We start from the raw sequence: 23629 nt of genomic DNA, 5'->3' as shown, positions 1-23629 counted from the left end.
AGCAGTGTTTTTGTGATATGTAAATGCTTTCTATGCATTTTTCTGCTATGGAATTAATATTGGAGAAAAGTGGCTTTTAGTAATAAGGTAAATTTACATATTTTAAGTCCATAAGTGAGCTAAGATGGGCTGAATTTCACAAAGGACAACTGATAGCACAACTATATTTAGTGCCTGTGTTACTAGATGGAAGTGAAAAACTCAATTTATTCACTCATTTTCTCAGTGCCATATAACAGAGTACTGTGTCCCTAGCATCTGACACAGTCTGAGGTAGGAAATAAATGTTTTGAAAGCATTTAATGATAACTTTAAAAAAAGTAAAGGTACAGATAATTGCCACAATTTAATATTGATTTACGGTGTATGTGATAATTTCTCCAGGAGATGGCACTGTTGACTTTTTTCCTTTTCAGATAGTAAGACAATAGACCATTCATCTTTGTGTCACCCAAACAAAGAAATACTCCTGTATGGCCCCTTCTCTCCCCCCAGTTAATCACATGCTTCTGGAACTGACTGTCTTGTGATCTACTTTGTAGTTGGTGTAGGTTCAAAATCTGTATTTTAAATAATAATCTGACACAAGGTTAATGGAAAAGAACAAATTGTTCAGTTTTCGTCAGTTCTGTAGCTGAGAACTTGAAACTAGTGATTTTACTGTCTGGCTCAGATACCATTCAAAAGTATCATTTACTTCTCATATCTCACTCTGATTGTTCCGTAAACATGTACATTCGTAAATCTTTCTGTTTGCAAATGAACTTGACCAGAAGGGTTTCACTGTAAATTTTGGATCTGGAGCACTGCACCATTTTGTTCTGCAATGAATAAACACATTGTCATTTGGGTTCACTTCAATGTACAGTTAAAAGTAATTTTTAGTTACTTTATTCACGTGTGACATTTTGCATGCTTTGTATCTTTGTAAAGAACAACTAGCATTAAAAAAGATGGAGTCTGTGAAGTTAAGATGCAGAACTGGTTTTACTTGTGCTGCGTGTTTTAGAACTTATATGTGCTGAGTTTCCATCCCTTTTTTTAATTGGAGGGGGGTGCTCATTTAGGGGTCATCACATACTGAAAATCAAGCTTGTGCAATGCACTCACTGCAGAATCACTGCACTTTGGTGAAGCTAAAACGGTCGAGCCTAAAGTAGACATTGGGGCGTTTCCTAGCGCCCCTTTACCTGTGCCTAAGGTCTACGCTACTCTCCAACTCCTGGAGAACCAGTCTGCAATTCCACCTTTGGCCTAACTGCCCGCAAGAGCGGGAGGTGAGCAAGGCCTTACGTTCTCCAAGCTGCCTGAGTCATGGATGCCCTGATGTCCATCTGCCTCAGTAGGATTAGCCCACACAGCTCACATTCGCCTTGCAGGCCAGCAAGACGTTGCCTCTGCAGACAATGGGCGCGCCAGTGCGCGGGGGTTAAAAACCTGAAGCACCGGTTCGTGCCAAGCCCCCTTTTCCAGCTGAGCGAGCTCTGGGATTCCCTGGGGAGATTTTGCAGGCGCTGCCGCAACCCAAGGAATTTTAGGGGTGTCTCTGGAGCAGAGGCGGGGACTCGCGCAGCCCCGGCTTGAGGGTGCCGGGGCGGGGCGGGGGTGGGGGGAGCAGCAGCAGCAGCAGCAGCAGCAGCAGCAGCGCGGGGCTGAGGGGGGCGGGCTTCTCGGGGCGCAGGCAAGCTCCTACGTTAACTCTGGAAGCCCGGCCCGGAGCAGTCGGGGGGCGGGGGATGACCTCAGCCGTCTCTGCCACGTTCCAGCCAATCAGCCCCGCGTCTTGGCATCCGAATCCAGGACCCCCGAAGCCCCGGGCGCGCGAGCCAATGGGAAGTGGGCCGGGGAAGAGGGACAGGCGGCCGGCCTATGGGGCGGAGCGGCCCGGCTGCGCGTATCCAAGGAGCGCCGGGCCCCGCTCGGGGGTGTGGCGCGGCGCCGGCGGGGGTGGGCGGGCGCGCCGGGTGGCAGGTGTCAGCGGCGTCGGCATTCGGCGGCGATGGAGCGGCCCCGGGGAGCTGCGGCCGGCCTCTCGCGCGGGCGGCGCGGCCTTGGCGCCCTTCTCGTGCTCCTGCAGCTGCTGCCGCCGGCCGCCCTGGGCCAGGACCGGCTGGACGCGCCGCCGCCGCCCGCGGCGCCGCTGTCGCGCTGGGCCGGCCCCGTCGGGGTGAGCTGGGGGCTGCGCGCGGCCGCGCCCGGGGGCCCGTCTCCGCGCGCCGGCCGTTGGCGCCGCAGCGCGCACGACCCGACCGAGGGCTGCGGCGGGGCCCGGGACTCCGCGGCCAGGCTGGCCAACAACACGCACCAGGTGAGCGGGCGCCGCGCCCCGGGGCCGCCCCCGGCCCGCGCGCCCCGGCCCCGGCCCCGCGCGGCGCCCCTCGGGCTCTCCGCGCGCCTCGCACCCCCGCGGGGAGGCTCCGGCGCCCCCGCGCCCCGCGCGCCCCGCGCCCCCCGCGCCCTCTGCGCCCCCCGCGCGCCCCGCGCCCCCCCGCGCCGCGGCCCCGAAAGTGCGGGCGGGCGGAGTCCAGCCGGGGGGCGGCCCCCGCCGCTGGGCGTCGTCACAGGGGAGGCCGGCTGGGGCCGCGGCCGCGTTCTGTTCTGGAAGTTGTCGGGGTCGCTCGAGCGCCGCTGTTTTCCGTCTGTGTAAATAGCCGGACCCGGCCCCCGGCCCCACCTGGGCGCTGGAGGCGCGGCCACCTCTCCAGCGCCCGGGGAGCCTGGGCCGCCGGAGCAAAGGTGCGTCCTCTCGGGGGCGTCCCTTGCAGGCGGGCGGTCCCCGGCGGCGGGTGGGGGGCTGCGTGTGTTCTCGTGGTGAGAGGAGCAAGCGTGGCAGGGATGACAACGTGAGCTCGTGTAACACCGTCAACTTGACCTGCTGGGGCCTCCGACTCTGACCGGGATGTCCCGTGGTGACGAGGTTCCCATGAGTTGGAAACACACTATAGATGCTCTGCTGTGAACCGGGTCCTGGGCGCACACGCTGCGGTGTGTCCACTCTGCTCTTGAGGACCAGCAGCTCCACCTTTGCACACTACTGGGCTGAGTCAACCCTCAGGTGTGCCCTGGCTCCTAAGCTCCAGTGCAGCTTGTACCTCTTTCTAGTTTTTGTCACCCACCATGTAGTTATTGCTGCCCACATTTGCATAATGTATTTTTAGTTTAATGTATTTTCTTCGTCGTATCTTTGCCTCTTTCAAAGGGAGCTGCATGTGAGCACACAGATAAGTGCCCAGCCGCTCTTGTCTTTGTGTAACCACGTTGGCTATCAGCAGAATCTGTCTTTCTTGAGTATCTTTCTCCCTCTGCCCGGACCACACTTGTTGGCTGTGCATCATTCTCAGCTCTGGGGGCTCAGGACAGTAGTGGTTGAGGCGCAGGCAAATGAAGAATTAATCTGCTTCATGCAGTCCAAGCAGCAGCTGCCTAAAAGTGGCCAAGGTCGTGCTGAGGGGCGGGAGGGGTTGGGGCAGGTAGGGTGCAATGAGTATGGGCACGTCTTCCTATTCCATGAGAAGGAAAACTCTGTCCCTATTCACAGTGGGGAGTTGAGAAAGGCTTAAGGACACTGATACTTAATTTATAACAGGAGGACTCTTCCTTGAACCAACTGACACAGCTTTCTTACTCCATATTTCAGATTTTGTTCTTACTGGCTGATCTGCTTTTAGGTCTATTGCTACTCCTGGAGTTTACTCCTTTAGTTCACATCTTCCCTGCTTAGTGTGTTGTGGTAAGACATTCACAATGTGTTGATTTCTGAAACAGAAGTGGTTCTTAGGCCAAATCTACTCAAGAGCAGATCTGAAAGCTCTCATTCTCCAAAATCCATATATTAAGAAATTTCCCTCTATTTCTTTCATTTTATTTAGCTATTTCCAATAACTTTTAAGCTTCCCCTCTAGTCTCCTTCCACTGGACCGAATGTGAAATAGCTGTTTTTCTCTTTGTTAATCATCCTTGTTCTCTTCTCCAGAGATTCCCAAGCTTTTCATAATGTGGTGAAAGTAGTCTTGTAAATAGTCTTCACCTTGGAAATGGGTAACTAAAGTAGCTCCTAGAAATCCATGTGCTTCTGTTTACAATAGCTAAGCTTTGGAAACAACCCAAATGCCCAAAAATAGATGACTGGATCAAGAAGATGTGGTACATATACACCATGGAATATTACTCAGCATTCAAAAAAGATAAACACATGCAATTTGCAGCAACATGGATGGCACTGGAAGGGATCATGCTCAGCGAAATAAGCCAAAAAGAAAAAGAAAAATACCGGATGGTCTCACTCATAGCAGGAATCTAGAAAACTTAAATAAGGGACCAGGAAAATGAATATAAGAAAGTGAAAATCAAAATCAACAAAAAACTATGAACCAGAGACACTTTTTGGGGGGTGGGGGCGGGAGGGGAAGGATTGGGGTCAGAATGGGGCGTTTGCAATTGTATGGGGGAATATAAAAATAAAATTTAATATTTAAAAAAAAAAAAAAAAAAAAAGAAATCCATGTGCTTAATCAAGAATTGTTATGTAGTAATCTGATCTATTCTTTTAATTCTGTGTTTTTAGAAGAAGTCGTAAATCATTCTGAATGGTGTTGAGAAGATCTATTATTTTTGAACCCTTTGTAACCTGTATGTAATAAAAGTATCAGCATGACAGAACTTTTCATCAGAGATACTGTCTACTTTTATGTGCTAAAATTCAGACACACGTTTCCTACATTAGTTGACAGGATTCAGCTCCCAAGAAAAATAAAATACTCTTGGTTCTCTTCTTAAAACTTGATGTTTATTTCAAGCCATATTAATTCACATAGTCAGTGTATGTGAGTTTCCTCCAAACACCCAGATCTTGGCTAGATCCTGGGGGTGCTTGGAATGCAAAGAAAAGATAATTCAGACTGGAGAATGAAAAGTCCAGAAGGTTTTAGCAAATCTAGACCTGTTTCTATAGCTTATTTGCTTTATGAAACTGTATCAGTGTTTTATCTTAAGCCACACAGAACTCAAGCATGGTAGAGCTTTTATATTCTGGTTTTAGACCTGTGTCCTGAAGAGTGAGAACTCAGGTCTCTTCACTCATGTGATCCAAGTACGTGTGTATTTATAAATGTTCTTTTCTTAGACTCAGTAAATAACTTTCCTTTTGCCTTTAATCCAAAACTTTCATAGGCCTCCCTGGTGGCGCAGCGGGTTGAGTGCAGCACTGTGAAGCTGTCCTCAGCCTTTGCCGCACCAGTTCGATTCTTGGCCAGCTGGGGAGAAATCCACATGGCGCGGGAGACCTCTCCTGTCTTGCCCACTGCTCCCCTCAGCAGTGCTTTCAGTCCATCTGCCTGTTCTGCTCCCCACTCTGTCTCTGGTGAATCCTCTCACCTTCCCGCACATCTGGCCTGTACCCCACTTCTTGTACAAATAATCTTTTAAAAAAACAAACAACAAAACTTTCATGCCACACTTTTCATTGACTGCTTTCAAGTGTTGATGCCATGTATAACCTTTGTACACGAGAAAATTAAGCAAGCCTAAAAGTTCTTACTCATGTTGGATTGCTTCAAAACATTTCTTCTGTAAGCACCCCTTTGAGATTAGACTCGAAACTCGGTCTTACAGGAACAGATGAAATGCCTTGGCCAGCGCTGTGGTGGTGGCTGACATAATTTCCTTACTTTTCATTCCTGTGTTCAGACAGTTTGACATTTTCCTTAAAACTTTTAAAACTTAGGATTAAGAAAGCCAGGAACTGTTGCTCATTCTCTTTCCTCCCTTTCCCCCTGTCTTTAACTATTTCTTTACACGTAACTTCCCAACTTTTACCCAACATCAAAGCATCTGGTTTCTTAAATAAACAGGCCTGTAGAGAGGCCATGTTGTATGGGCTGTCAGCTTGAGAAGAATGTGTGTGTTTGTTTGCTGGTGCTGGCAGGGCTGGGTCCAGGCTGACAGGACTGAATGTGCCTGTGAGAGGCTTCAGGAGCTGCTGTCCTTAGCCTGTTGTTGTGGATCTCTGTAATAACCGAGAACTCTGAAGGTCAGTGCCTGGAAGTGCCTTGGAACTTCCTAACTGCCTAATTTATTCCACCTCTTTTCTTACTGCCTTCCCAGCAATCCCACCCTCACCCTTCAGTTAATCTTCCCTCAAATTCTCTTTCATCCATTCATTTTGGAGTCAAGGAGAGGAATTCTGTAGGATCTCCCTGGTCCTGGTTGAACAGAAGGTATCTTTCATGCAGTATGCCAAATCAAACCTTTAACCTCCGAGGGATGTTAAAATGATTGCTGCATTGGGGATAAAAGTAGTTAAAAGTAGCAACAGGTTTGATAAGGTATGTTTATTTAGGGAAAGGTTAGCCTTCATTGAGGTTTGGTTGGGGTGAGAGGAGAGAGCTAGCCAGGTAAGACAGATGGCTCAGAGGGAATGCAGTGTAACTATTAGATAAGTTCTCTGCTGACTCCAATACTTGGCTTCGTGCATGGTGATTTTTAATTAGAAATCTTAGTCTCCTGTCTGTGGAAATAATTTGAAGAAGGCTTATGTTCTGCTCAATTTCTAATGACTATTTTCTTTTTGTAACGATGATGATAATAATAATGGTAGGCTCTCCATCCTGCAGTATTGAGCTGATCTTTTTATGTCAGGTTCACAGAGGCTGTTAACAATTTCTTCTGCTTTCTGCTAATTTCCAATCAGCTTTTGCCAACAAGCACTGGATTCTCAGTGGGTGACTGTGAGACTTGCTCTCCAACTTTGTCCTAGTTGGCCTGTTTTACCCTTGTGATTCTCACACACAGAGCAGTGCCTGGGCGTGGTTCAGAGCAAGAGAATGACATTTCCTCTTCTCCCTCCACCCCTACCTCTCAATTTGACTTTACATATAGCAAACTGTTTCCAGACTGGAGAGATGATGCTTGGATGTTTTATATGCTTAGAAGCTAATATTAAGGTAGATTAAAAACCATCAAGTCTGACATATAATTAAAAATACAGCCTTTTTTAGCAAAAGGCTGTGTGGTAATGGCTACAGAAATACGAAATAGATACGGAAATATGAAGTAGATCTGCTGTTAATAAATTTCTAAATGCTTCAGTTTCCTTTCTAACCATTTGTTGCCAGTGTTTCTATTGCATTTTTTTCTTTTTCTAAACTTGGTGAAAACTTGTTTTTCCCACTGTCTGTGTGATCTCCCGGATGTGTATGTAGGTGGGTTTGACAGTAATGGGGCTTGAGGAACAAGCTGGCCAGTGTCAGTCAGTTCTGGCAGGTTTCTTATTGCCATTGTAAGGGTGACTACAATGACAGTGGGGTAGCAGTCTATGTGGCTTTGAAATAGCCGGATCCAGTGACTCTCCACACAGCCTGTAGAGATTGTTGTACGAGTCCTGGACTTGGGGCTTGGTTCCTTCCCTACCTTCACCTACCAGGATTGAGGCTCTTTTTCTCTCAGGACCCTTAATCCCAATCTCAGGAAACTACAGTAGGACAAAAATCTTCCCTTTGGAGCCTATGGTGTTTTGTTGAGAAAGTTTCCTATGAATTAATCATTTCAGTTTTGTATCTGGTCCTCAATTCCTCATGCACAACATGAGAAGTTTTGGACTAGATTTAAGTATCTGAAAATTTTTGATGAATCATATGGAAGAAGAGGCTGGAGGTTGTGATCCCCAGTGTTTATTGGTTGATTCTGAATTTAGAAGCTAATTGTGGCTCTTCTGCTTCCCACTTGGACTTGAACATAGTCTGGATTTCACATCTGGGGGTAATTTGTTACCACCTCCAGAGTCTTGCTTCAGTGAAACACTAGTGTTCTTAAAGATAGCAGAAGTATTTTTTTCATTTAATTATGAAAGACATTTGACTCTTATTTATTGGGTAACACTTTTCATTCCTTGTGGGCTGAAAAATCCAAAGCTAATCAAACCTACTAGTTTGGATAGTTGAAAAGCAAACCCAGCAGATAGATGGCAGTAAATTTTTTTTTTCCTTCCTTACAGTACTTTGCCAAAACTGGCTGTTTTTCTTTTTTCCCCCCCAGGAGGCAGTGGGTGGGGGGTTTCTGGCTGCCTGTGTATTTGAAAATAAATGGTCAGCTTACTGTTAGTATACTCAGTGCTAATTAGAAACTTAAGTGTGATTAAATATCTTCATCTTCATTGTTTTCATCAGAAGAAAATGTATGATTTTTCCTTCTAAGATCTGTGAGTCTCTTACGTTTGCCTTTGTTAACAGTTTTGTTCTTTTCTTCCTGTACTAAAAAATTAAGTTCTGATAATTGTACTCCAGCCAAGCTGCAAGTCTGATTCAACAGTAAGTTCACCCTTTACTGTTACTTTCTTTTGTTAAACCAAAAGAAACCTGGGAGCACTGACTATAGAAAGGGGCCCCTTGAGGGGGAGGAAGGGAGGAGAGGACCTAGTAAACTGTGGTGGAGGATTAAGTGTACCTTAGAGGTGGGTGTGGCAGGGCGACATACATCTGAAGCAGTTTGAAGTGTACCTCTAAATCATTTACAGCATTGCAAAGCAATGTTATCTCAATTAAAAAAAAAAAAAGCAGTAATGTCATCCTGAAGGGTCAGGAGCAATTGAACCAGGAAGAAAAATTTTAATTAACCTTACTACTTCCCAGACAAATTTTCTGGTGCTTGGTATTTGTTAGTGAAATTCAAATCATAGATATGTTGTATACAAGATTCAAAACAGCTGTCTCAATACCCAGACTTGAGTCCTGGCTCTGCTACTTCAGTTATGTGATGATGGACAATTACTTTACTTCTCTGATCTTTATAATATATATATTTTTTTTAACTAGAGACAAAGCTTGAAGATTATTTGAGATGTTTTATCAAATGAGAAATTTTATTAAACTTTAATGATTAGTGCTAAGTTTTATCAAAAAAATTTTTTAAGTACTGTGTAGATAGGATTCATTTACACCCTTACTATATTACCTAGAATGGAACCTAGGCCTATACAGAAGCATCAAAGTTAAACATCAAAGGTATCTGCATCGGTGCCACCTTAAGGGTTTATATGTTCAGAGATGGCTTGCTGAGATGGTGGAAGAAGTTTTGAAGAAGGGTAATCTCTGCAGTGCAGTGGTGCGAGAAGGCCCCCTGGATGAAGTGTCAAGGAGTGGAGGCAGTTCTTAGGGTGATCTGTAAAGGCGTGGAGGTAGGAATACCCAAGTCATGCTTGAGGAATGGTCAATGGCAACTTTGTTTTGAGGAGAAGTAGTTCATGATAAGTATGATTGAGGTTTCTGGAAAACATAGGGAAGCCAAAAAAGATAAGCTCAACCCACCTCCCATAAGAGCTATTTTGACTTCCCTGTATGTTTTCCTGGGTGGGAAGTTTGGCACTAGGACCTACGGGGACAGTATTTTAGCAGGTAGTAGCGGACATGAAGCTAGAGCCAGAGAAATCAGAGGTGGAACTGGGGACCCAAGAAGAGTTATACCCCTTTTCGAGGCTGTCGCTGCTGTGCTGAACCCCCAGCAGGAGAGCAGAGTAGAGGGAGGGCTGACCCACTTTCACACCTAAGTGCTAAAGGCTCCAAGGAGCACCCCCAGTCTCCCAGACCTTACAAAGGACAGTGCAGGCCACGGCATGAGAAACCCAGGCTCTATAGAAAGGCGAAGCCCATGAACAGCTTTATTTTTTCTGAACATTTGTGAACAAGGATAAGGTTGAACTTTTGCTGATAACGTACTTAATAATCATGCTTTTACTGATGAGGCTAAATGACTTGCTTGATGGGCCAAGAGCTGGGAGAAGAACACACGTGTCTGGACACGGTGCTAAATTTGGAGATGTTTCATAAGTGATGGTATAAATCAGTGTGCTGACTTTAGGGAAAAGGCAGGTTTATAGACCTCATTACAAGTTATCTAGTTATGAATTCTCCTCTGCTCCTTAAGGTCACCCTTAAGAGAGCTCCATAAGCCTTTCTAAGCCTCAGTTCTCCATCATGTAAAACAGAGCACTATTAGGAGGCTTTGAAGTGAAAACGTAAATGAAAATGTGTGAAAACCTTCAAGTCCCATGTACATATGATTTGTGTCATTTCTTAATAAGCTTGTTTATTTGTTACTGAGTCCATAGAGCCCAGTTGTCAGTCAAATGATCCTGACAAATGCAGCCCTTGAACCAACTCCAGAGGAGCGTGTGCATAAAACAAGACAAATGAGGCATACATGTATTTGGTTTTTATCACTTGGTAGAGTTGGGTGACAGGCTTGGACGGGGGTGGCGAAGATGAGAGTGAGTCAAGATTGGCAGCAATGTCAGAAGCGTATGTGTTCTATTAACTTCCATGATTGCATCAAAATTTTAATTTGTTAAAATGATTAATATTTATTTGAGACCGTGGTTAGGAGGAATCATAACCTCAGGTCAGACCTGGATCCAGCCGTCAGTGGTGACCTCAGGTGAAACTTGATCTTTAAACTAGCAGAGGTGCCTTATATATCAGAAGGACTCAGTAAAAGTTCAGATAAAGACTATAGGTTTTTCATCTGTAACAGGGATATTCTAATATCTTCCTTTTAGGGCCATTGTGAATATTAAATGTGGGGTTTAGTACATATTCATCCTTTCTTGAAGGCATCCTATAATAATTATCTCTGCAAATACGTTACCACTTAGATGCTCAAATATTTGTTTATGCACTTGACTTTTTTTCCTATAGCTGTAATTTTTCTTAAAAATTGTTATGGGTTCTCACAGAAACCAACACTGGATTAAGGGTATGTGCTGGGAGAGCGGGGCCTCTTATTCTTCGGGCCTGCGGTAAGGTGAAGGCGAGAACATCCATCTAGTCTTTTTTAAAACTGTGGGAGATGAAGGAGAAAATACAGTCTTGCCATCATCAGACACACGGTCATCGGGTTATATAATAATACTTTCAAGTATATGTAGTTATTCACTTAAGAGTTTTAAAGAATTGATAATTATGAAAAGTAAAGCTACTTTAATAACTGTTTCTCTCTTCTTCAGGCTTTAGTGTACTAGACTTAGTGACTGTGGGTTAGTTGACAGCCCTGGGATAATAACACCTTCCTTATTTCACTCCCAGCTGAACAGCCGTCCTTAGCGTCACACTCTACTCATCTCTGTGAAGTTTTAAGAAATATTAATGAGATGTGATTGGTGCATCTCAAGAAGTTTGAACAGACTGGAATGTTGAAGGAATTAATTTCTATTAATTGCTTACCTCTTTAAGCTAACATTTCACCACTTTCTGTCCTAGGGCTAACCCCCTATTCCAGTTACAGTGACTTGTCACCAGTCCCTTTAAATCAGCTGGTGGTGTACTCTGCTGCTGCTCCGTCCTTGTCCACACGGCATTCTTCCTGTCTGAACGCCCCTCTGGGTCTGTTGTTTATTTTCTGTTCTTTCCTACAATATGCAGCTATTCCATGTAATCCATATAGAATTCAGTCTTGGATTCCGTTTCATTTCTTGAATTTTTATTCCTCAGATTATAAACATCTTAAAGGTAGGGACCGTCTGCACTTGTAGTGTGAGTGCTGGAAAAAGTAATCATGAAAAGTGTAGTCTGGAGCCAACAGACGTGAGTCTGAATCCTTGCTCTGCCACTTAGCAGCTGTGTGACTTTAAACAAGCTACGTAACCTTCCTGAGCTGCCTTCTTCATCTATGAAGTGATGCCTATGTATCACAAGTTCTCAGTTATGATTCAATATCAGTATTTTCATTCCTTAATTCAAGTATGGCTTATGGGGCACCTACCATGTGTTAGGCATTGTACTGGGTGCTGAGAATGATGTGGAACTCTGTCTTTATGGAGCTTCATGGACCCTTAGAAAACGGGTGTAGTGCCAGGAAGGCACAGAGCTGGTTCTCTTATGATTCGAGCAGATGGGTAAAGGAGAGTCCTGGAGCCCATGGTGGATTTCTCAGGCTTTTATTGAGCTTTTGTATGTAGTGCAGCAACCAGGTACACGGCAGGCAGGCCTGCCAGGGGGCCAGGAGGCTGGCAGCCCCCAAGTCCCAGGTGAATCGTCACTCTTTCCTGGGTTCTCTGTTGTTCTCTCTCCTGTGTTCCTGCAGCGTTTTCCACTCTTCCTGTAGCTCCTGGACTTTGGCCACCACCAATACTGCCATGGCACATCCAGCGTTGTCACAGGCAAACACAGTCTGCTACTCCTCAGCCCCTCCTGAGGTCTTCGGAGGGCTCCACATTGATCTGCATCAAATCATCCTGCCAACTCATGCCAGTTGTAGTGCCAGGAAGGCACAGAGCCGGTTCTCTAAGGTCCTATGCAGACCGGTAAAGGAGAGTCCTGGAGCCCTCAGTGGCTTTCTCAGGCCTTTATTGAGCATTTACATGTAGTACAGCAACCAGGTACACGGCAGGCAGGAGTGCCAGGGGGCCAGGAGGCCAGGGGGCCGGCTCAGCCCCTGGCAAGTTTTCACTCTTTCCTCTTTCTCTCTCTCCTGCCTTTGCCTCTCTTGGTGAATATATCAATACTGCAGCCATGGCCCAAGGAAGTCAACAACACAACTGAAAATAACAATGTAACAAAATGCAGGTGCCCAGATCAGGCATGCAATCCTAATGGCAGAGGGCAGAAAAGCCTGTAAATCATTTATGCACAACCAGTCCTTAACAAATACGTAATTGTAAAACGGTAAGTACCACATAGAAAAGAATAACTAGGGAGAATAATTGACAGAGGTCCTTTTAGTCTGGGGCATTAGGAAGGACTTACTGTGACATTATTTAATCTGACATTTGAGGATGAACAGAATTTTGTCAGTAGGAGCAGCATGTTCAAAGGCTTGGGCTTGAGTTTGGTGTGCCCAAGTTTCTGGAAGAAGGCCGGTGTGGCTGCACCAGAGGGAGAGAGGGATGACCCAGTGGGTGACTGGTGAGCCCTTATGGTTCAGGCAGCTGGCAACTGGGCACATCTCTCCATCACTTTCCTTTCTGTGAAGTGGGACCAAGCTGTACCAATTAAGTCCTAACAATTTTTAGGTCAAGCTATTTTATTTTGCATGATTCATCATTAGAAATGAATTATTCCACAAAAGTGAAATTTTCAAAAACCGTGCCACCCTTTTAAGTGCCAAGGGTTGTTTCGTTTGCTTCTTCTGAAAACTTCCCCAATTATTTCTTTGCAATTTTAGCCACCCTTCTTAATGACCAGGGATCGTTAAGCGATTAAGTTATACTCTACCATGATTTGAATTATTTTGATGTGGTTTAACGCTGATGCCTTCAAGGGCTGTTGAGACATGTGGAGTTATTTTCTCCCACTTCCCGCGGCCCAGGTTTATACCTTAGTGTCACTGTCTGCTTGTTTACTTTTTTCCCTGAAGAAATAATCGCACCCTTGCAATATTCCACTCCTTTCTGCTGTCATTATCTCTAAATACACTGTCCCCCAAATTTTATTTGCTGCATCTGTAAACTAAGAGAACAGATGAGTAATTTTAAGTCATTCTAACAAATTTAGCAAATTAAATTATTGCGATCTCCTCTTAGATGTAAGTGCACGGCTTTGTATCATGGGTAAGTGGCCTCAGAGATCGCCCTTGCCTTCTTCCAGGGAGTGCCCAGTGTTGGGGCCTGCAGCTCACGGAGGTTTGTTACCCGCTCCTTTTAGCCTTCAAATGTTGTGAAACAGGGAGCTGATTCTCCCCCACACACACCCCCCCAACAAAGACAGTAGTGCAAAAAGCAAACTGAGTGGCTCAATTATTGATGAGTCATAGAATTCTAAAGCTTGCAAGGATTAGAAAGATTGTCTTTCTAGCCCCCTTTCCTTGGCAAAATTACAGTTAGATTGTGCTGTTCAGGTTCATACAGCCTTTGGCGGAACTGGAAATAAAATTCAGGCTGCCTGGTGATTAGCCCTGTAGTCTCCTCTGTATCATCCTGCCTCTCAGAAAACTCTGAATATTTGAAGATTTCAAAACTTCCATATTTTATGCTTTGCTTTTTCATTTCTAAGAATAGTCTCCATGTGAACTGGAACATTTTTGATCTTATTTTTGGCTTGTGTTTTATGATCTTAGGCAGTGACTTATTTAACAGAATTCTATTCTGTTGAGATTCCTTCCTGCCGGCTAGAGCTTCACCCAGTTCATGTTCCAGACCTCCCTTGCTCACCGCTGAGTCCTCCCTAACCCGTGCTCCCTAGTGGGGTTGGAAGGCCTAACCTTAAATTCCCAGACTTTATGGGGACACAGTACTTGCTTTTATATGTAATCTCATTTGATTCTTCTTATTACAGTGAGAGAAAGCACAGTTCACTCTTACTCCTGAGGAAATACATTCCCCAGAGAGAAAATAATTTGTGCCTGTTTCCCCATCCAGGTAGTTATTGGAGTAGCTTTCACATCCTTCTGTAGTTTTATTTTCACTTTGATAGGCTTAATTCTACAGAATGAATGTTGAGCATTTGAGTGTGATTTTCAGGCTCCTGTGAGAAGGTTGCTAGAGCAGGAACGGCAGGAGCACAGGCTTGTGGTCAGTGTCGTCTCCCCCGAGCTCAGCACGCAGCCACACTGTGGAAGAAGGAATGTGTGTGAAGGACACTATCACTGAATCCATTCCCGGGTCTACTTGCCAGAGAGGTGGTTCCTGATGGGAAGGTAGTGCCCCCACATGCGAAACTGACCCCTGCTTGGCTGGGCCAATGTTAGTTCTTTCAGCATTTACTTTCGGTTTAAAAGATGTGAAGGTAAAGTTATTTCTGTGAAGAATGTTATGTTTTGTGGGCTTTCTCTTTTTTCCAGCTGGCACTAGGAATTAGTCACATGACCACAGAAATTGACATTTGTGATAATGCATGATTTCTAAAATGTGGAGGGGGGGGTGGGAAATGTGTGGAGCCCAAAGTTTAAAATGGGAGGCAACAGGTATGTGGCTGCATCAGCTATCAGGTGATTGTATTTCTGAGAAGGTAACACAAGCTCGTTCCTGTTTTCTAACCTAATGAGTTCCTGAAAAACAATTTGGTTGTAACTCTGCTGCCCAGAGCTCTCTTATAAGAGCAACGGTGCCTGTGAGCGTCATGGGGCTTTAGAAATCACTCTTCAACAGGTGAGGAACAGAAGCCTGAACATGGTTCAGAAAGACTAGTGTGTCTGTGAACATTGGGGATGTGGTGTTAGTAAATATACTTTACATCAATACAAGCTGCTTGGAGTGGTGAGGGCCCTAGACCCTGTCTTTATGTCCACCCACCTATCAGCCATTGTAATAGAAAAATAAATGCATTCTATGCCACCCATTTAAATACATATCTTTTTTTTTCTGAAATAAAAATGACATGAGATGAGGTGCAGAGTAATTCAAGTAGTCTTTAAAAAAATCATTGTCATGGCAGGATGGGCACAGTGCAGAATTTCTATGATCTGGCAGACGGGTAAAGGAGTCCTGGAGCCCTTGGTGGCTTTCTCAGGCTTTTATTGAGCTGTTACATGTAGTGCAGCAAATAGGTACACGGCAGGGGGGTCAGGAGGCCTTCAAGCCTAGGGACAAGTCTTCACTCTGGGCTTCATTGGTGTTCTTTCTCCCCTTCTCTCTCCTGTTTTTAATCCTGGCTCTGCTTGGCGAATCTCTCAATACTGCTGCCATGGCCCACAGAAGTAAACAATATAACTTACAACAATGTAACAAATAGGTAATGACCATCACTCATGCAATCCTAATGGTGGGAGGGCAGAAAAGCTTGGAAACCATTAACCATACATCATAAAAAAAGAAAGTTCTACTATTTAGAAACAGTTACTGTTAATATTCTGAAGTTCCTCCTTAGTCTGTAACCTGTTTTTTACTGGTCAGGTTATCAACATCTTTCAATGTCAGCAAATAACTTGAAACATCGGCAGCACCTGGTCTGTTGTTTCAATGCGTAGCACAACTTAACAAAGCTTCAGGTGTTCATCTAAGATATACAGGTATAAAGTAACACCATGGGGTTATTATAAGGATTAAGTGATAATGTATGAGCTGTCTGGCATGGTCCATGGCCTCTTATATATTATAGAATAGTTTCTAAGAGTGGGAGAGCTGGGTCCAGTGTGGCATTTTAATCCATTGTGATTCAGATGAGAAATAGCTCTCTGGAAGTTGTAACTGCTTATATACTGGCTACTCTAGTCTCCAGGCCCTTGCTGGATACTTTTTGTCAAGCTTCTCTGAAAGGTTGAATGTGTGATCCCTTTATTTTCCTTGAATTTACTTTTGATGATATTTGAGATTAAATAGCCTCTCATAAGTTTGTCGGCCATGTCTATATCCTTTAAAGTTTTCCTTTATTAACCCTTTGTTTTGTATCATTTTGGTAGCAATCTTCTCTTAAGATTATTAAAATGCTCATGCATACCTCTAGGATTTTTATGTTTATCACTTTCTATTGAACTCTTCATGTGGAATTCAGAGTAGGGATAAAAGAGGAGTTAGAAATCCAGCTTTTCATTTTTTCCAAAAACCAAAAAGTATTTTTTCTAACACTGTTACCATTAACTTTATTTTTTTTTTTTATTATTTTTTTGTGTGTGGGACCCTTGCCAGTGGTCGGGGGAACGAACCTGTGCTGCAGAGGCTGCAGGCAGCCTCGCAGCCCAGCCCTCAACCTCTGTGCCACCAGGGGAGGCCCACCATTAACTTTAAATCCTGGCTTTATCACTCACTAAATGAAATCTTGTCCACTCTTAAAATGTGTTTTATTCATTGATCCATCTGGTCTATGCCTGTGCCAGTAACTGTGCTAGGGCATTAATGAATCTCTCTAGAGGTGGCAAATTTCACACTCATTTGCTCCTTACAGAATAAAGCTTGCATTTTACATAGCTGATCTTCAACTTCTTGGCTTCCGAGCTTCCTATCCCAGGGTATGATTAAGTAATCTCAATTACTGTGTTTACTCTGGCCTCTCCGGATACTGGCTCTAGGATTGTCACACAAACAGCATTTTACAGGGTTTCCTTTAATTTTGGCCTATTTCTAGGTCATACATTTGGCTAAATGCTTAACAAAATGTTGTGGCCAGATCAGGTTCTCTTTGTGCTAAATAATCTACCTCTTAGGCACATTACAAAGGAACAACACAGCTATTGTTTACCAGAAATAAAACATACTTCACCTCCCCCCCCCATGTCTCCACCCAACATAGTATCTTTCTTTGTAGCAGTCTGGAGGTAGACATTCACTCCACCATGTATTGAGAGGCTTCCTTGATTCCTACATGTTTTTATTGTTCAGTCTTTTAATATTGTGGGATATTCATTGGTAATATTGTGTTGGAGGCTTGGGGTTTTTCCTAATAAAGGGATTATTCTGCCTTTCAGTTCTTTCTAGCCACAAAGCTCTGTCTTTTGCTCATAGTTCTTTTATTCTTCTTACTCTACTGTGATTAGAACAATTGAACCATAACTTATTGGTTGATTATGCTCAGTTGAATATTCCATTGGGAACCATGTCTGCCTGAGTAAGTGATCCCTCTCCCTTGTCTCAGCTACTGTGGGTATTTCAAGCAGAAGTACTTTTCTTCTTCTATGCACTTTTCTCAATTTTTATGTTCCTGTTATTTCCTCCTTGACTTTGTTTATCCTGATCTTGAGATTATAATTTAACAAGTACCTATTAGCATTTACTATATACAGAACACTTTACTAGCTGGAGATATTTATTTTGTGTTACCCTTTAACATGTTTTGAAAGACTGGCGTGTATCTTTCTTTGTTCTACCTGCAGACCTGTCTTCTCACCATCTTCTGTTGCTTGTATCTGCTCCCTCCTCTGTGAGCACTGCTAAAATCCCAGTTTGTAGACCTCTTTTTCTTCATATGCAGATATCTGAATTTCTCTTCTGGCCAGTGCCTCTAGAACACTTTGATGTGTTCAGGGCCTCTTACCAATTTCTGGCAACGTGGAGTTAATGGTGAACACAATGGGAAGGTCACTATTATATGTGTGAACACCCAAGAACATGTACTAATGTTTAACAGTGTTTTCTGACCGGTAGTAAAGGCATAGGGATAAACCTTATTCCACCATTGTTTATTGAAATTGTGTAACCACGGTAGAAGGAGGTCACATACAGATCAGTAATGTTTTGGTAGCAGGGATGTGTGAAGACTTTTATAGAGATGTTTGTGGGGCACTTAATATAGTTAAGACCTGTGGTAGACCTGATGGGTAATACCAGATGTTAGTGTCTGCCATCTAAGAATTCCTAACATAATTTGAGAGGCAGCCAAATGCGTGAATAGCTATAGTATAAACAATGACCATTAAGTGCTGTGAGAATAATACCCAGGAAGAGATCACTCAAGCTGGGATAATTCGGAACCAGGATGGTTGGGCCCACAACAGCACGTGGAGCTGTGGCTGCATGGCAGGTCTTGCGCCTGGTGTCATCCCTCTCTTGTATCTGCCAGACATGCCCACCACCCACTGCTGAGAAGCAGTGGATATGTCAGAACAGAACCGCTCTTCTTTAGCCTGCATTTTCCCCTCCCCCTTTTTAAAAAATTATTCATTTTTATATTTTAATTTATATAATTCTTATATCATTTTTCATTTTTGCACAATGTATGCATTTTCATTTTGGTTATATTCCCCTTTTCCTTCCCTTTTTAATGCAATAATGTTGGTTTACAGCACTATTTAAGTTTTAGGAGTACAGCTTCACACTTCTTCAAAAGTTTAATTACTTACCACTCACTACTGTCTAAATAACCCCAAAACATCAATTTTTAGGAGTTGTTTTTTTTTTTCCACTGAGTATAGTATTCTAACTTGAGAGTTTTTCTCCAGTTCTTTAAGGATGCTACTGCTCTGGTTACCTTGTTTCTAAGAGTCTGCTGTGATAGTTTGCTCCTCTGTATGTAATGCAAGTTTTTCTTCTGGATGCTCTTTAAGATTTTTATCTATCACTGATTTTAAACAATTTGAATATGATGTACCTTCCAGTAGTTTTCATTGTGTTTCTCAAGCTTGGGGATTTGTGAGCTCACAGATACTTATCATTAAATTGCAGAAATTTTCACTATTTCTTCAAAAAAAATTTTTTATCCCCAGTACTCCCACACATCCTGCTGATACCCCAGTCACACATATAGTAGCTTGCCTGAGGTTCTATAGCTCAGTGGTGCTCTGTTCATTTTTTCTGTCTTTTCTGTTTTTCATTTTAGATAGTTTCCATTGGTATCTTCTCTTCTGCTATATCTAATCGTCTACTCATCTTTTTCAGTTTAATTTTCATCCCAGACATAGTAATTCTTATCTCTAAAAACCAATTTATTCCATTATTTTATTTTTTTTTAAGAATTATTTATTTATACAAGAACTGCGGAACAGGCCAGAGGTACGAGGGGTGAGAGGATTCACCAGAGACAGAATGGGGAGCAGAACAGGCAGACGGACTGAAATACACTGCTGAGGGGAGCAGCAGACAAGACAGGAGAGGTCGGCTGCGCCATGTGGGCTACCTCCCTGGCCAGCTGGGAATTGAACTCATGCTGCAGAGGCTGTGGGTTGCTTCATAGTGCTGTGCTTAACCCTTGCGCCACCAGGGAGGCCCCTCCATGCTTTTATTTTAACATGATCTATTCTCTGACTTCTTGACATATGAAATGTAATTATGATGGCTTTAATGTCATTATTTATAGATCTATTATCAGTGTTGTTTTGGGTCAGTCTGATTTTCTTATTATGAATTCTGTTTTCTTGCTTCTTTGAGTGTATGGTTATTGGAGTGTTTGGTTATCTATCTTTAAAAAAAAAAAAAAAAGAGGGCCTCCCTGGTGGCGCAGCGGTTGAGCACTTGGTTGCGAAGCTGCCCGCAGCCTTTGCAGCGCCAGTTCGATCCCCAACCGCCAGGCGAGGGTCCCACAGGGCGCACAGACCTCTCCTGCCGCCTGCTGCTCCCCTCAGCAGTGTCCTTCGTCATTCTGCCTGTTCTGTTCCCCGCTCTGGCTCTGGTGAATTCTCTCACCCTCCCGTGCTTCTGACTGTACCCAGTGCTTGTATAAATAAATAAAATCTTTTAAAAAAAAAAAACTTTAAAAAAATAAAAATGAATTAAAAAAAAGATTTATTTATGCATACAAGAACTGGGATATAGGCCAGAGGTGTGAGGGATGAGAGGATTCAGTAGAGACAGAGTGGGGAGCAGAACAACTGGATCTACTGAAATACACTGCTGAGGGGAGCAGCGGGCAAGACAGGAGAGGTCTGTTACATGTCGGTTAGCTCCCTAGCTGGACTCGAACCCATGTTGCAGTGGCTGCTGATAGCTTCATAGTGCTGAGACTTAATCTTCTGCACATTCAGGAAGGCCTCCTGTTTGTTTTTTAGCTGAATGTTGAACATTGTGAATTTTATCTTGTAGTGCTGGATATTTTTATATTCCTATAAATATTTTTGAACTTTGTTCTGGGACATACTTAGCTTGGCAGTTGATTACTTTTCAGTCTCGCTTTTAAGCTTATTTATGTGAAACCAGAAGAGCATTCAGCCAAGGGTCAATTTTTCTTCATTACTGAGGTCAGACATCTCTGCGTACTCTAGTTCTTGTGAAATGTGGTTCTTTGGAACAAGAATTATTTTATTTCTGGTTCTGTGTGAAGCCAAGATGTTGTTTCTTCCCTTCTTTCAGATGGATCCTCCCCTGATTTTAGGTAGTTTCCTGACAGGTTTGTGCTGAGCGTGGTGGGTAGCTGGGACCTCCTGTCCAGAGCTCTCTTCTGGGCAGCTCTCTCCTCGCTGGCTCGCCACCCTGGGAAGCCTCGCCCCTGCAGCCTTCCCAGACTGTCAGTGCTTCTCTGCAGCTGAGGGAGCCCTGGACTCTGCCTGCCCTACCCTGCCCTGCCCTGCCCCTGCCCTGCACCTGGCTTGCAGCTCCTCTCCAGATAGCGACAGCAGTATGAAGCCCTCGTTCATTCCCTGCCTCTCAGGGATCATTGTCCTTTGTCCAATATCTTGACATACTTTTTCATGTGTTCTGTGTTTTTAGTTGTTTCAGGTGGGAAGGCAGATCCTTCTTACTCCATCTTGGCCAGAAGCAGAAGTCCTCTCAGAAGAAAACTTTTGCATTTCATACTTACTTCTTTTTTTAAAAAAAAGATTTATTTATTTATTTATACAAGAACTGGGTTACAGGTCAGATGCATGGGAGGGTGAGAGGATTCACCAGAGACAGAGTGGGGAACAGAACAGGCAGACTGATGAAATACACTGCTGAGACGAGCAGCGGGCGAGACAGGAGATGTCTGCTGTGCCATGTGGAACCCTCACTGGCTGGCCGGGATCAAACCAGTGCTGCAGAGGCTGTGGACAGCTTCACAGTGCGGCGCTCAACCGCCTGCGCCACCAGGGAAGGCCCTTCATACTTATTTCTATCATGGGGAAATTAGTGGCTGTTACCGTATCTTTTTTTCTTCCTCGTCCTCCCTTCAGAGCCTCACAAGTTGTTCTTAAAATAAGCTCGGTATTTATTGAGTGTCTACCAGGTGCTGCGTTACATATTAGTCACTAAAATGAACAGGCTCAGTCCTTGCACCAGATGGGCAGCAGGTCCTATGAGGGGGTAGACAAGCTCTTGTTGCTCTAAAAGTAACACAAATTTTGAAAGACCTAAGCTCCTTCTGCAGCCATGTAGCATGCCATGCATGTTGTGTTGAATGCAATAAATGATTCAGCATCAAAATGGACGGCCGTTGCTGACACTTGTGAATTTATCTCCTTGCCATGACCAGGTTATGTACCCTTTTGGACATCCACTCTCCCTTCCCCACTGAGGGGTAGGATTGTATCTGTGTTCTTGATACCCCACTCTCCTGGATCTGTCTCCTCATATGACCCTTTTGTCCCCACCTGAGCTTTGGTCTATTGTTAGATCTCATTTCACTTCACTCTTTTACCAATGTAAGAATGTGAAAGACCGATATGTAGAATTCGCTGCATCTCCTGCGGATGGATTTTTTCGTTTGTCTATTTTGAAAGTAAATTTTAATGGATTATTGGGGAGGAGTGAAGGTGAGGGGTAAGGGTAGTAGAGAGCTGAATTATATTTAACAAATGACTTACCTTTCAAAGAAATTCTTTGGATAATGAGTGAGATATCTACCCCTTGAGTTGTTTTGGTGAGGCTGAGGCGCCCTAATGACATCTGATATAACCCTTCTCCTTCTGTGACTGAAGTAGGAAAATGTGAGCAATGTCCGTGGTGTGCTGCTGGGCCAGATGTGTGCAGCGCTGCCTGAAAGGTGAAAGTTGCAGGTCCTGATTTGGTTTAAGAATGACTATATTGTGTCCAGACCAGGATACCAGAACTCCAGCAGTAGAACTTTTCTTTTGTCGTAGTCTAAGTTGTTATGACCAGAACCTTCCTCGGAAAGAGAGCCTATGTTTAGGTAGTGCTCAGCTCATGTGGTCCCTCTGTGCTCTGGAGAGCCCTGCTTTTCCTCAAGGAGTGCCATGTCATTTCAGACATTGTATCCTCGCTCAAGAGAACATGCCTTTTTGTTCCCTGTGAGAAATCTTAGAAGACACATTGCTGTGTCAGTTTTCAAGCTTCTGGTTCCAGATGTCTCTGGCAGCCCTGCTTTTCTTAGACGCTTGGCCAGCTTACTACATGTATGAATAGCCTTTCTGTCCTGAAGAAGCTGTGAGAAGCTCTGAGTGTTTGAGAGTTAACCAGCATTTACTGAGCACGCCCTCTGTGAGGCACTGGTTGTACTATTTGCAGAGATTGTACAGGAGATTCTACTGACCTCAAAGTTACTTGCAGTCCAGAGGGGGATAGCATGGGTGAATTCAGAGGCCTGTTCTAGAGGTCCACGGGGAAAATTAGAAGATAAGCAAACCAGTTCATGTTTTGATTTTTGTCTCCACATTTCTCTGTTGGGATTGATGGTTTGAGTCACTGTTGGTGGACATCTCTCCGTTTATAGACATGTCCTATTTTGAGTTCAAGTTTGTGGTTTGAGAAGGATGTATAATCATTTTCAACAAATACTTATTTGAGTGTGCAAGCTGTGGTAGTAGGCATGGGGGATATAGAGGGGTATACACATTTCTATCCTCTACTCCTAAGAGACCGCTCTTATTCGGAAATGCCAAGCATGTTGAAAATAAAAAGAAATCTTAATACGCTATGTCTTTGCAAGAGAAAAAACATAATTGCCAACACTAAGTAGAAATATATACTAAACTCTTAACCCCTCTGGGTGTTGGGGCTTGGGATGATGGGACACGTGACAGGGGGGAGGAAGGACCTCCATCTTTTACTGTATGAGTTTCTGTGTGGTTGGAAGTGTTTACCAAGTACCAGTGTTGCCTTTTTTGGAATTTTTAGTTTTTTATCAGCTGAAAAAATGATGTAGAAGATTACACACATAATGTTAACCTTGAAGAGCTCTGTGTGATAGTATGACTGATTTATATTTTTCTCATTATCCCTTTCTATTATTGTTTATGTTTCCTCTAATGGATATGTATTATTTTACAAAGAGACAAAGTATTTGAAAACCAAAACCCCAAGATAGTAGAACACTGTTTCCATGTTGACCATATTTTGGGTATTTCATTCCACTCTTCCTGTTTTTCCTCCTCACTCTCACCACAGCTCTGTTAAGGTGGTTCTGTTATT

General features: G+C 43.8%; 1 protein-coding gene across 3 annotated transcripts in view; it reads left to right on the top strand.

Moving 5' to 3' along the window:
• Positions 1-1956: 1956 nt before the first annotated feature.
• The window catches only part of SORT1 (sortilin 1), a 60718-nt gene continuing 39045 nt past the window's right edge, over positions 1957-23629 (top strand). The window contains exon 1 of one of the 3 annotated variants that reach the window (XM_037501457.1): positions 1957-2308. In XM_037501457.1, coding sequence (XP_037357354.1) covers positions 2000-2308 — 309 coding nt within the window. In that variant the 5' untranslated portion in view covers positions 1957-1999. Of the gene's footprint in view, positions 2309-2687; positions 2737-3036; positions 3056-23629 lie in introns of those variants that run through there. The other 2 variants (XM_054690874.1, XM_037501458.2) reach the window with 2 other exon arrangements.

Source organism: Talpa occidentalis, unplaced genomic scaffold (genome assembly GCF_014898055.3).
Source record: "Talpa occidentalis isolate TD23 unplaced genomic scaffold, MPIMG_talOcc4v2.1 talOcc4.9, whole genome shotgun sequence".
In the NCBI taxonomy this organism is placed as follows: domain Eukaryota; kingdom Metazoa; phylum Chordata; class Mammalia; order Eulipotyphla; family Talpidae; genus Talpa; species Talpa occidentalis.
This window is presented reverse-complemented; position numbering and strand designations above follow the sequence as displayed.